At 35.1% G+C, this 14,808-nt stretch overlaps 1 protein-coding gene across 13 annotated transcripts in view; it reads left to right on the top strand.

The window, feature by feature from the left end:
* The window catches only part of chrna11 (cholinergic receptor, nicotinic, alpha 11), a 53,347-nt gene that overhangs the window by 17,411 nt on the left and 21,128 nt on the right, over window positions 1-14,808 (top strand). For 8 of the 13 annotated variants that reach the window (XM_073930962.1, XM_073930961.1, XM_073930960.1 and 5 more), the window contains 2 exons: window positions 1,021-1,100; window positions 14,525-14,692. In XM_073930962.1, coding sequence (XP_073787063.1) covers window positions 1,021-1,100; window positions 14,525-14,692 — 248 coding nt within the window. Of the gene's footprint in view, window positions 1-1,020; window positions 1,101-8,860; window positions 10,719-11,181; window positions 11,269-14,524; window positions 14,693-14,808 lie in introns of those variants that run through there. The other 5 variants (XM_073930964.1, XM_068215163.2, XM_073930966.1 and 2 more) reach the window with 4 other exon arrangements.

Here is a 14,808-nt window from a genome sequence, read left to right as displayed (position 1 = left end):
CCTAGGTAGGCGTCCAGGAGGCATCCGAAACAGATGCCCGAGCCACCTCAGCTGACTTCTCTCAATGTGGAGGAGCAGCGCCTCTACCTCACCCTATTTATAAGTGTGCGCCCTGCCACCATTCGAAGGAAACTCACTTCGGCCGCTTGTACCCAAGATCTTGTCCTTTCGGTCATGACCCAAAGCTCGTTATCATTGTTCACTTGTTAGTGTGCTGGAAATTAGAACTGGGTTTAGAAATAATTTTTTTAACTAATCTTTAAACAAACTTGACTAACAAAATTAAATATGTAGGCTAATGGATGTCTTTTGGATGCGTTTTCACGTTTTCCTTATCCGCAAAAGTGAAGAGGCCAAATAGAGGAGGCTCGTTCTTTATCCTCATGCTGCAGATGGTCTCTTGAACTGTTTTCTCGCTAGTGAAGCGTTCAGTTTTTCCACTTACGAAGTCTGCTATGTAAATAGCAAATGCGCCATGGCGCGATGCAACTGACACTTGAAGGGAATGGGAGATGAATCTCTGATTGGTTTAATGCACCTCATGCTCAAAACATGCCCATAGCTCATTAAGAGAATAAGTACAACCCTGTTAGGCCATTCCCCAGAGCGCAAAGCATATTTTTCCATCCTTAAAATAGTAAAAGTTTGGATTCGGACACGTCTTTAATGCTTTTGCGCCGTGTGCTTTAGACTTTGCACCTAGATCGTTAAAATAGATCTCATTGGGTTAATTAGGCAAGTCATTGGACAACATTGGTGGGTTTTTGTTAGAAAGAGAGAAAAATTAAGCTAAGTAGCTTTTACATTTAAAAAAAAATGTTTGTTTATTCCAGCCAAGCTAAAAGAAATTAGACTTTCCTCCAGAAGAATAATATAATAGAAAATACTGTGAAAAAATGCCCTTGATCTCCTAAACATCTCTTGGGAGATATTAGAAAAATAATTAAAATTTCTCAACTTTAAATAAGGCCAAATATGAAACTGAAATGTCTAATACATTCACCCTCTCTCCATTTGCAGTGCAGATGACAAGTTTGACTCCACCTTCAAATCCAATGTTGTGGTGAACTCCAGCGGATACTGCAACTATCTGCCTCCAGGTCAGTGCGAATGCCTACACTTAAGCTTTATGGCGCTTATAATGATACAAGCAAGTGGTTCATAGCACAAAGAGCTCCAGCGGTATTCAAAGTAAGGCATTAAGCTATAAAGTGATTTTTTCCATGGAAATAAACATAGAAAGAGGGTGAGAGAAGGTCACCTTTTATGAGAAGTGCAACAGCTGAAGCAGACATGAATATTAGAAATGCAGTCACACTGAAGAAGGGATGCCTTGAAGAGCTCTTTGCACACATGCTGTGGAAATCAAAGAACCCTCTTTCTTGTTCCGTATAGTAAATGGTGGTTCATGGGTCATCAATTTAAAGATTTGCACATCGGAAACTGGGACGTTTATGGTGCGAAAGGAAACAGGGAGTTCATGAATTATGTTTCAGCTACTTTATTTCCTCTGAGGGCAATAATGCTCAAGAATATGCATTGCAAATGCATATTGCATTTATTTTTGGAAAGCAGAACAAGCAATGAAGTCTTCCTTTGATTAAAATGCATGCATTGTACATAGGGATGTCACGGTTTTCCCAGTCATCAGATTCCGTCTGTGAAGAAGAACGTCTGTTTTTCTCTCTCTGACATGCAGATTCATACACAACAGCTCGCTCAGCAATGAAGCAGGAGTCTTTAAATAACCCTCACTGCAGATGCAAACAAGCACACATTTGCTATCATGAGCACATCGTGCCCCGATGGCTCGTATTTGCTGATTTCATTGCAATTTAACGCTGCTTTTCTTTTCCCCACATTAAATTCCTGCAGTCCCACAGTAGCAAACAGAAATCAAATGCGTTTTTTTGAAGTCAAGTCAGGCAGAGAGATGAGGAGCCGCGTGGAAAAAGCCAGACGCACATAGAGAGAGAAAATTTCACATCTTGTTTTGAGAAATATGTTTATTCATTAGTGGCTTGTGGGCGTGAACGGCATTTGGTAATCCGGTGATCTGGGCAGATGCCAAGGACACAAACAGACAAAGTCTGATCCAGAATAAAGCTTTGTTTATTTGCTGCAACTGTTTATCAGTAAACAAATGTTTATGCTGATGGATATAAAAGCTGCCAAAGGTGTTAAAGCACCTGTAAATCTAAATATGCATTTTATTTTAATTTATTTTGACATTTTAATCAGTGAGTATTATGACTTGACAATTTTTAAGTACCTGTATTTGTGTAAGTAAATTACATACAAAGTCAATGCAAATGCATTAATAGAAGCTAATGTCCAGGGAGCGAAGCAAACGATGCAGAATGCACAATGCGTGTGCCACAAATGCACATATTTTGCCTCAGTCGTGTCTTCTGTGTAAATTTAAAAAGATTCAGCTCAAACTGAAAATTTGTGTAAGCTGAAAAATATCCTGTGAGTAAATCAGTGCAAGTGACACAATGATTTAGTGTGAACACAGCATAACTAGTTGTTAAAATGCACCTAATTCACATTTGGAAATTAGGAATTTTTTTAACAGATTTGCTTCTCGTTTGGATGATTAATGATAAGCAATATATACATTTTTAAAGGATCTACATTGATTGGTTACATTAAACTGAAATTTATCGACTGAATTACTTTCAGCAGTTCAAAAGGAATTATATTTATTAATGCAGTAAAAAGTTTTACAACTTTATTTGTCATGCATCTTTAACTTTAAAACTTTCCAGATCTTTAAACATTTATAAATAGCTACATTACACACTACTTGAAAGCTAATATAAAAAAAACACACCTAATAACGTTACATTTATTTTAGTTTTAATACATCTTCACGTTCCATTTACACCTTATATTGTTACATGTAATTTTCAACAATAATCCATTTGGTAGTCCATACAAAAGGAAATAAAGAGACTGAGGGCCCTATCATACACTTGGCGCAATAGGGCGCAAGACGTGTTTGGCGTGATTTGTTGCTATTTTTAGACCAGTGCAACCCTAATTTTCACATTTTGCGCCACGTTGTTTAAGTAGCAAATCCATTTGCGCTAGTTTGTGGACTCATAGGTGTGCAGGTCTAAAAAAGAGGTGTGTTTAGATGCTTTGTTTGCGCATTGCTATTTTGAGAAACTAAAGTAGGCCATGCCATTGACCAACTGAAAGGTTGTCTGAAGTCCAGTGCAGAGCGCGTTAGGTGAGCTTAAGCAGGTCCAAGTGCTTACACATTGCTTAATACACACAGGATGTACAGCAATACACAAATATCTTTGCATATCACAAAAAAATTAAAGGATTAAAATGTTACAAAAATGATTATTTTCTACATCAATATAAAAACCACTGCCTCCATGCCTTCTTCACCTCGGGGTGCTTTTTTCAGTTTATTCATGACAATTTGCATTTGTATTATGTTATAAGTATCAGCAGTATTATTTATTATATGGATATTTATACTTGTTTTAATAAAAACTAGTTTAGATTTATCCATCTGTTGGGTTTTGGAGACGTATGCATCACCATATGGGGCATAAGAATAGGACGTGTGTTTGGATATAACCTATATTTAGAAATAGTTTGAAACAATTTTTTTGCGCTTAACAAACAAAATTAAATATGTAGGCTTGACAAAACTGACCCTAAAGTGAATGGGAGACTCTGATTGGTTTAATACACGTTATGCTTAAAACACCAATAACTTATTAAGAGAATAAACACAACCCCTGTTAGACCATGCGCTTGGGCACAGACCGTATTTTTTCATCATTAAAATAGCAAAAGTGGATTCGGACAAGCTCTTAATGCTTTTGCGCTATGCACTTTAGATTTTGTGCTTAGATTGTTTAAATAGAGTCCTAATACGCCTTTTTCCCCCATTTTAATTAATGTTCAGTTTATTAAAACTAAGAGTAATTCTCATCTTTTGCCATGCAAATAATCATAAGACAAAAATACTTTCTATTCAAAGAACATTTCTTTTAATTTGTTTTCAAATGATAGTATTTCTGATTGGATGATTGGATTTCACAATGCTTTGAGTCGGTCATTATGAAGATATTATTGCTGATTGTGCCGTGAATCAGATCCTCATTGAGAATGATCTGCAGCGAGTTGCTCGTGTCGACAGTAAAGTTAATTTGAGAGTAGATTAGGCTAATATTGACTCATCCAGAATTGTAGTAGCATTCCTGTTGGATTCTGTCAAGAGATGCCCTGTAGCGCTGCTGACTCACATTTCTGACTGATCTAAAGCGAACGACAGTGCCTGCGTGTGTTCTGAATGTATCAGGGTGTGTATTTTGTTTATTTTAAGACTTTGTTTCTGTATCTTTGTGTTAAATTCAAATTTAATTAGTCACCATGACCAGAGAAACAATGTAAAGCTACGCAAACGTGACATGCATTAGCCCAGACATATGAAAACGCGATTAGCAGGTGTATAAGAGCTCATAACAGGTTATTAGCATGCGCCGACTGCTTCACTGCTAAAGGCTACTGCTCTTCCCTGCATCATCTCATTCAATATTTTCACCATCTTTACTGCTTGCCCCATGCCTCTTCTCTGAAGAATCCATTTAGCGGGAGTGGGTTTCACTAGCTCGCTAGCCGTCGGTATTGATTAGCTTTTAGGATTAGTCACCTGGATCCCTGGAGTAGAAGCCGTCGACATGGAAAAGAAAGGCAGCAAAAATCCAGCGGAGATCTGAGGTGCTTAGACTGAGCTGTGTTTAAGCCAAATATCGATAGACTGGTTTTTAAAAAAAATCGCAGTTGTCCTCTTGAGTGTACTAGAAAGTGCCCTGGATGAAATTCCTCTAAATGTCAAAGTGCCCTGAGGAGGGATTTGTAGATGCTACATTTGAGTCCGGTTAGTAAAGGCAGAAGCGGATGACTAATTCTCGGTGGGGTGATTGGGAAACCTTTGGAAATGCAATTCTGGCTGTTTTTTAATTTTTTATAAGTGAGTCATTCACTGGGTCCTCCACTTAGTTTGTGCCCATGACACTTTTTTTCTTCAGGAAAAATAATCTTCTTGCAAATGCATTAGGACTGGCATTGGATCCGAGCCACATGGAAACCCCCCAGTTCCATAAGTAGCCCTAAGTGTAATTAGTGAGGCTTTAAAAGGCCAATCTCTCATACTTAAGGTTAAGAAAAAAAAAACATTGTGTTTAACTATGGTATTTTAATCTTTTACATAAGGTTGGGCGATATCACATCATCATGTTTCACATTATTCGGTATTAATAATTATTGATTATTTTTTTAATAATCTATTTAGGAATATTAGGATTTTTTAATTTTTATTTAAAAAAAATAGCTGATCTCTTTATAATAAAATAAACATAAATGTTAAAGAAAAGTTTGATTTAAACTTGATTAATAAAATGTTACAAAGTGTGTGCAATGGGAAAGTGTAAATGCTGAACAATCAAAGCAAACATTAAGGTGTGAATATAGTAATGATACAGTAAACATCAAACTCTGTAAACAAAAGAAATTATGATAAGCAAATCTGAGCTTTCAAGTAAAGGAACCAACCATCATTTTTCATACATGTTGCAACATTATTCTCTATTAACCCTATGCTAAAAATCTCTTTCAGATGGGGAACTAGTGGTTGGGATGCACAAGAAAACAAACCAAAAAGCCACTCTGGCGACATCCTTACATCTTTTTTATTTAATTGACAATCTCCTCACTGCTGCTTTACGGCATTAACTTTTTGTGTGTGTGTGTTGTTATTCTGACCTGATGTGACATGCAGCCCTGCTGTGCACGTCGCGCTCCTCCAGTGGAAAAGACAAACTTGCACTAAGCTTATTGGCATTCCTTTCAAGGTGCGTGCCACATCTTAATAAAACTATAGCGCTCCATACCGAAACTTCATACCGAAACGTCTTTTTTTATCGATATTGACAATGGTGTTCGGTCAATAGATAGCCCTACTTTTACAGAAAATGTTTAAATGACATTATTATTATTATTATTATTATTATTATTAACTTCTTTAAATATTATGTAGTGGGTAATGTACCTGTTTGTGAAATGTAAAATGTTTTAAACGTCAAATTGCGCGATAAACCTCTTTTAATTCCTTCTGCACTGCCGAAATGAAATTGAAACTGAGTAAAGTAAAACTCAGTCCAGTTTTCAGAGTTGAATTTCAGTTTCAATTTCAATTTCAGTTCAGTTCAGTGTTGTTTAAATTTCACTGCTAAAAGTCCAAACACTGAAGAGAAAATCCATTGATTAGTCCGTCAGTACTGGGAAACACCCATACACTCCCACATTCACAGACACACTCATACACTACGGCCAATTTAATTCCTCCAATTCACCTGTATGTCTTATGACTGTAGAAGAAACCAGTGCACCCAAACCCATGTGAACATGCAGGGAGTACATGCAAACTACACATAGAAATGTCAAGTGGCCCAGCCAGGACTCCTTCTTGCTGTAAGGCGACAGTGCTAACCACTGAGCCACCATGCCCGAGCCCACAAATCTCAAATGGGAATTAGTTGTTTTCCATCAAGTTGTAATGCTGGGTTCACACTAAACATGTGGAGAACATTCCATTTTTATTTGTCTTAAACTTTCCACTCAAGTAGTATTTTGTTATATTTATATATTTTTTATATTTTGCACAGATGATGTGACTGAAGAAATTCACACTGTAAATTTTCCTCTATTCATGCTTTTGCATGGACATTATGTATAATTTACTTGCACAAATACTTAAATTTGCATTTGGTGTAAACCCAGCATTAAAAAAGGATGGGACAACTGCATAAATTATAAATTACATGAAATTAACCCGAAAATAAATGAAAGACACTCAGCAAATTATAAGTTTGAGACCAGGCATGATCAAATTGTCTATACTAGATGTCGAATTGGACATTTTAGGTTGACTCATTTGTATCTACTCAATAAATAAGACCCACCTAAATGTAATTACTGCCAGGCTGCTCTTACTAACAAACATATTCTGTTGGAACGTGGAAGTTTGAATACAATTAGTCAGAATTTTTATAAGTAGAGTACTTTAAAAAGGTGCCACCAGGAAGAATCGTAAATTATTTATCAAACATTGAACTGAAAAATCATATTTAACTTTGAATATATATTTTTTGTGTGAATTTTATTTAATTATATTTTATATATTTATTTAAGTAACTTTTTATTGTAATACGAATTTGTTTTTATCATGTAATATCTTTATGTATATCCATCTTGCCATGTAAAAGCCATAAGTTGCTGATGTGGCAATAAATAAATAATAAATAAATAAACCCAGTGTTAGAGTAGCCTACTGTAGAATTGGTAGCCTAGAATCCAACAGTAAACAAGGCCAGCATATGGAGACCACAGATTAGTCACATGGCTTTAATATTAACTACTATGTCAGAGTTTCTATTTCCCATTTTTCATCTCTGATGTGGAGGCGAGAAATTCTCCTCTCTGATATGTGAGTTTTGTTTCTGACATGCGCTGTAAACGGTAGACCAATCACAACAGACTGGAGCATCTGCAGGTTAACTTTGCTTATAATAACTGTATAAGGTATTAGTTAATTAAAGTAATTAGCATCTAATAAAATTATGATAACTAATGACTTACTTTTCTGTTTTTGTTTATAGAATAATAATGTGCTTCTTTTGTAAAGCTGCTTTGAAACAATACATATTGTGAAAGGCGCTATACAAATAAACTTGAATGAATGAATCTGACCAATCAGAGCAGAGTATGAACTCTTGGAAAGGAAGAAGGAATCTTCAAATGAATCTTAATGAAAAGATGTGTTTTAAAAGTTTATTATGAGAAAATGGCAGGTTTTTGACCTTGAGTGCATAAAAACATTGAATGAGACATCCAAATCACAATGAAGAACTTTTTAAATATAAAAAATAGGGACTTTAATTTGACTGACAACAAAACCTTTGTCCAACAAAGAAGGCATTTAATACATTAGCAAGTGTATTCCTGCAAATAAGCAGTTTATTAAGCTAGTAGTGTTAGTTAATGGTTTGTCAATACCTTCTGACCTAAACTAAAATGTTAAACAACATTGCTGAACATTGTGAAACAGGGTGAACGTTTTTCTTGTTTGTAGCGGCACAGGAGAAGTCAATGTTTGAGTGTCATTATTGAATCACAAAGAAGGTGTATTATGTTATTATGTAATCTGCCGCACAGCACAATGATCTTTTGACATCAGCAGCTCATAATAACAGTCTTTAAAGTGTCCCAGAGTGACTCGTTTGGCAGTAAATTCTGCTTCACGCAAACTTAAATCTCTGTAAGTTCTGTTAGGTTGAGCCACTTATAAATTAGTTTTGAGAGAAGAATCTGATATGATTAATCACAGCTGGTATCTTATCCGTAATCAGCAGTAATCCAATCAGATTGATCCAAGCCTACAATAATAGACGATTTTTACCTTCATTTTGGAAGAATCCCCCCTTCCACCTCATCTCCACCTTTTCTTCCTTTTACCAGGAGAGCTCCCGAGACCTACCTGATCTCGGACCCTCTTACATGCTTATTGACCAGGCAGGAGCCCTGGGCTCAACTTCGCTCCCGAGACTGCATGCCAAACCTGCTAATAGCGTCAAGCAATATCTAAGTGTGAACTCTTGAATGTCCATTTAAAAATAAGTTGCCGGACAACTTATGAGAATAGTTTGAAAGCAAAAAACAAACAAACATATTAGATTTGTAGTGTTGTAATGAATTAATGGATTATTTAAAATGACAATTTAATGTTTTTGCAAATTATTCATAAATTTCTTAAACCAAAAATAATGTACATAGAGTTAGGCCTGTCACAATAACCTATATATCGACTTATTGAACAACACATGGACATGACCTCAATCATTTTTGGGGATTCAATATATATCGCCTATACATAATAACCATTTGAGCAATATTTTGATTGTGCTAATTTGTGCAACATTTTAATCTTTATTAGAGCTGTCAGTGTCAGTATGGTTAAAAAGTTTTTACTGTAATCTACATTTTCATGTGGGTGTCTGACAACTGAAAATAGATCTGGTACCAGATATTACAGCCTCTGTTTTTACCATGCAACATTTGCAGCCTCTGTTTTTACCTTGTTAACATTTGTAATGTTTTTATTTAGGATATATGTTTTCACATACTGATTCCAATGCCTAATTAATAAATTGTTAAAATGACTATAATTAAACAAAATATTCTTAAGAATACAATAGTATGTGTTCTTTGGAAGAGTGTTATTTGCATTATGAGGATATTATATTGTCATTCTGGCATTATATAATGGCATAAAATGGTCTTAAAATGACAATAATATTGCTTATTGCGATATATTTTGGTGCAATATATCGTACAACAAAAAACAGATATCATGATAAGCTCATGATAAGTTTCATGTCAAGTATAATGGGTTATTCATGGCTGGTTAACTTTCTCAAATCATCGATCATAAGCAGACACTGTTGGTTTTAGGCTCTGAATGTATTTGTAAAATGTTGCTTACAGAAGATAAAATTATTGTTGCTTTTCTTAACATTTTGAGTTATCTTTTAACTCTATGGGCTAAACACAAGCATAGAATAAACAAATATAAATATGCCCCTTATTTTTGGTCAGAAGTGAATGTTGTGGTAAGATTAGGCCAGGCATTTTCAAAGTGGTTCATTTTATTTTCTGAATCCCAAACTGGGAGCATTTTCTGAAGACTTGATGGTCTTCATCTGGACCACAGATTAAAGGGGGGAACTTGTGTCTCGTTTCAGAGGCCCAGCGCTGAGGTGAATTATTCAGGAACCTTCTGTGGCAGTGTAGATCAGTCTGAAGAGGATTTTGGGATGGGGTCAGTACAGCAGAATATTATGACCCGAAAAATAGCACTCTCTCTTAGTTTAGAAACTTATTTTACAGTGTAATCTAGGGAATGAACAGCATTTCTTGTTTCTTTTTGAAAATCTTTTACATTTTTAATCATTATGGGTAGACTGTCCATTTTCTAAACTTTAAAATTTCCAAGCATTAAAGAATAAAATACTTTTTTAAGCTTGAAAACTAGTTTAATACTTAAATTGAATACTTATACATTACATTTCGTTTCTTTTAGAATGTTTTGTTTGTTTATTTATTTATTTATATATATCAAAAAGTATGACAATTATACATTTTTGTCATGATTTACAGAACTAAAATGTTATTCAGTGTAATATTAATTTATATAATGAAAAACCTCATTAGAGCAAGAATCATTTGATGACATATTAAAAGACTCATCACAGTTCAGTCCAAAATACAGTTTTCATTTGAAATCTTCACACTTTTTCTTTAAGAACACTTGGTTTTATCCATTTGTTCGTATTTGTTTTTTAAGGAAGTGAAAACCCTTTTAAAGATGCAGTATGTAAGTTTGATACCCAGTGGTTGAATTAGGTATTGCACATCCGGTTCAAGACAAACAGGAGCAGGTTGCCAGATTGATGACACCAACAAAGGCTGATTTAAATCGTGGTCTAAATAAAAGCAATGGCAGCTGATAGAAGGTATATTTTCCTTATTAAAAGCAGTTTTTTGTCCTTATAAACACCCGAAATTTATATTTTAGAAACTGCTTCTATTTTTGCAGCTGGACAACAGAAAATTGACAGTCATCACCTCAGGTACACCTCATGTGCTTTATTCAGTGTTAAATGCTAATAATGTGAGTTTTGTCATTTCACATGACATTTATTGTCATACTACTGAAAACAGCAGCAGATAGTTCACCTGAGATCTTCTAAAATCTATCTTTTAGAACTGTGACTTAGTGCAAGCCAACAATTATCAGTGATTTAGCATGTACATTTAATAATGTTAAAGAGGTTTAATATGTAATAATTAGATTATAAACCTAACCATTTCCTTGGAGTGCAGTAAGTGCACTATTCTGCGCTTCTTTATTTAAAATTCTGTCGTGTTTCGTATTGTGCAAATTGCTTATCACTGCAAATCTCAGCACATAGCATATTGTTAGGACACGGGGTTACAATGTAACCTGCTCACCTAATGTTTACTTTCAAAATATTTATATTATTTGCTAAATAATAATCTCATGTGGAACTCTGAATCTGTGTCTCATTTCAGAGTCTGCTACTGTCCACCGGATTCAATGAATCAAACTGACTGAATGTTTGGGGTGTGCTGAAGTATAATTGGCTAAACTGGCATTGGGTAGGTTAAAGGAACCAAAAGAAAGACAGCCGGTTCGGCACGTAACGCACATTTTCAAAGCAGAATATCTGACCTCAGCTTTGTTTTTCAGATAAACAAGAATGTTCCCTTAGCATGTTTCCTAAATAACTACAAACAAATTATGGTATTTTTATACTTTAGAAGAGTCAAAAACTTACATACAGCACCTTTAAGCATAATTCAGTTTAGTATGAACACATACTATTTTACATATTTTAATAAGTAGCGACCCTGTAAGAATTTTAGTTTTAGTTAATGGAGAAGTAAAAAATATTGTTGATAATTTTAAATATTTAGGTATAATTATTGACTCTAATTTAAATTTTAAAAAACACATTAAGAAGATTTCCAAAAGTGCTAGAGCAAGCCTGAGGATCTATAGAAACATTAGGCATCAGTTACCTATGGCTGCTGCTAAACTTTTTATGAATACAATGATTTTACCTCATTTATCTTATTGTGCTACAAGCTGGTCGCATACGAACATTACAACATTAAAACCATTGTATGTTTTATATAAACAAACTGTTAAAATTTTAGCTAAAAAGCCAAGGAGCTATCATCATTGCAACTGTATTGCACAACAAAAATTACTAACATTCGACAGTTTCTTATTTTAAGCTGATGTGTGTTTAATGTATAAAATATTTCATGATCTTGCACCACCACCCCTCAAACAATGTGTGATTGTCGGCAAGGGCAATATAAGACAGACTAGGTCATCTGTTAGAGGTGATTGTTCAGTTAAACTTAAGAGAACTGCTTTTGGACAATCAGTTTTTTCAGTTAAAGCAGCAGAAAGATGGAATAAAATACCAGTGTATATCAGAGAGAGCAGCACTTTTAATCATTTTAAAACTGTTCTTAAAATTTGGCTAAAACAAAATCAAATATACAGCCACTGATTTGATTTCATTTGAATGATAATGATGTATTGTATTTATTGTACTGTAAGTGTATATTGTATTGGTTATTACTGTTAAATTTGTTATTTCCTGCCCAGGGACTACAGATGTAAATTAGCTTTATAGCTAACTCTGGCACAACATGTCATGTTGTACATTGTCCCTGTATAAATAAATAAAATAAATAAATTAGCATAATTCTGAATGACAAAACTTTAGCTCATTCATCTGCTTAATTTGACCCATAAAGCTAATCAGAGGATATAGTATTTGGGGGATTTTGATGGATGACACATTTTTTCTAATATAGGTTGCCAAACTGTGAAAAGATGAAATTATGAAATATTTAAGAGCATTAAACTCACCTTTCAGTCTTGAGGGTTCCTTCTGATGTCACAGGCTGGCAAATGACTCATGAAGCAGTTTCTTATATAAACTCTTATAGAATTTCTCAGGCTTTCTGTTGCACTGAGTGACCTCGAACAAACTATTCAGGCTATGTCAGTAGTTAAGATAAAAATAAAGCACAGTCCTTTTAAATGGTGTTGTACATGTTTTTTCTTCATTTAAAATGTAGCAGTTGAATTGAAGTCTGGACAATTGCATTGAAGGACAGTTTTGCTGATTAAACAATTATTTTATGTTCAATTAGAGATTTTATTTTCATCATTATGTCTTCCAAGTATTAAATAAACAATTTAATGCCTATTTTGTGGACAAATTTTGTTTTTTATCCTGTTGAACAAAAGGATACACTTTAGACTTTGTGTCTAGATCATTAAAATATAGCCCAGAGTGTTCAACTTAACAAAAAACTCAATCTGGCTTGGAACAAGTGGTGGATGAGTAAATGATGACAGAACACTCATATTTCACTTTAATAGCAACCACCCAAATCACCTAGGCACCCGCATTACAATCCCCAAGCTACCACCCAGAACAAATGTTGATCTTTTAAAACTTCTTGTATGGTTGCTTAAACGTACAAACCTGCTTCAAAATTAAAACTATTTTGAATTTAAAACCATCAAACTTTAAGCTTATTAAAGTTTGCTTGAAATCAAAACTTACTATGTTTATTTTTCCAGCTCACATTGTTCTTCCTAACACGAATAAAAATCCGTGCAAGTTAATCCACTGAAAAAAATGTGTTTGCTGTGGTAATCTTAACATTTGCTTTCACGTTTGTGGCTGTATTTCTGTTGACATCAACTTGAGGGATTTCATAGCAACTGCATATTGATCCACTTTCTTACGGTTAAGATTGCTATGATGGAATTATGCGCCAAAGAAAGCCCCGCCCCCTACCTAATATGCAGTTTCAGTTGTAAGTACATCAACACTACTGAAATAAAAGCCTCAGCAACTTCCGGTTCATGCAGACTTGAAATTTTCAGGCTAGTCTTTCTCAAGCCAACCTATTGTATTGTCGACAAACTTTATTTGCTCTAATTTGTATTTTTTTATGCTTTCTTTGTATATAAAAATACTATTTTTAAATGAAATTTGATGCTGATACCAAAATTAGAAAATTTTTCTTTAACTCCATAAAATGAAAAAAGCAAATGCAAATGAAAAATTCACCGGCTAGTTTGTGGTTTGTCAGTTGTTCTTTAACTATCATTGAAGCATAAATGCACATCTGTGATTCGTTCCTTATGATTTTAACTATGTTTGCCGTTTGAGAAGCTCTCAAACAGGGCAGACTGTAAAAAGTATTCAAAGGCAACGTACAGTTTCCTCCATTCGCTTCTCTCCACTGTGATTTCTTCAATAAATATGCAAGTATACGATTAAAATGCTCTTTGAGGCGGCGACTCTGACCGCTGTGTGGAATGAAACAAATTGCACGCATTACCATTCTCATCCATACCTGTCATAACTCTCGTTTTCACTGAGCAAAATGGCTTATTTGCAAGCTGTTTGAAACAATAAACCAGTTTATGTGGCCAATTTGCAGTGTTTAAACTTGAGCGAGTGTATTTGGATACTGATATGATTCATCTAGCCGGCGCCTCTGTATGTGTGTGTGCGTAATAATAATGAGAGTTTCAGTTATCCGCACAGAGCGTAAAGGTCTTTATGTAATAGTGTTTCCCGGGGCTCCGGCGTTTCTCGGTGTGCATCTTTTTAACTGTCTGGTTTTACTCCAGCGAAAAGGTCAATTGGATTCAATTTGGAGTTGGCTGGTTCAGTGCAGGGCTTGATGAAGAAGAAGTGTGGCATTTCAGAGGCAGTACATCCGTCAGGCAGTTTGAATGCTGACTCTGGGTCAGAATGAAAAGTGCAAATATTTTTTCCTCCAGTTTCGTTTCTTCTTTTCATCCCAGGGATCTTCATGAGCACCTGTAACGTGGACGTGCGCTGGTTTCCGTTCGACATCCAGAAGTGCGAGCTCAAATTCGGCTCATGGACGTTTGACGGATGGCTGCTGGACCTCCAGATGAATGAGGCCGATATCTCTGGCTACATGCCCAATGGAGAATGGGACCTTGTGGGTGAGTGTAACAGACATCTCCTGTATGAAACGCCTACAGTTAGATGATGATATTCGCTGTGTGTTGCTGTAGTAACTGACAATGGCTGGGCATTGAGAGGTCAGTTCGGTTACGTG

Source organism: Danio rerio, chromosome 19 (assembly GCF_049306965.1).
Source record: "Danio rerio strain Tuebingen ecotype United States chromosome 19, GRCz12tu, whole genome shotgun sequence".
Classification (NCBI taxonomy): Eukaryota; Metazoa; Chordata; class Actinopteri; order Cypriniformes; family Danionidae; genus Danio; species Danio rerio.
Note: the sequence above shows the minus strand (reverse complement) of the source record. Positions and strands in the feature narration are given on the sequence as shown.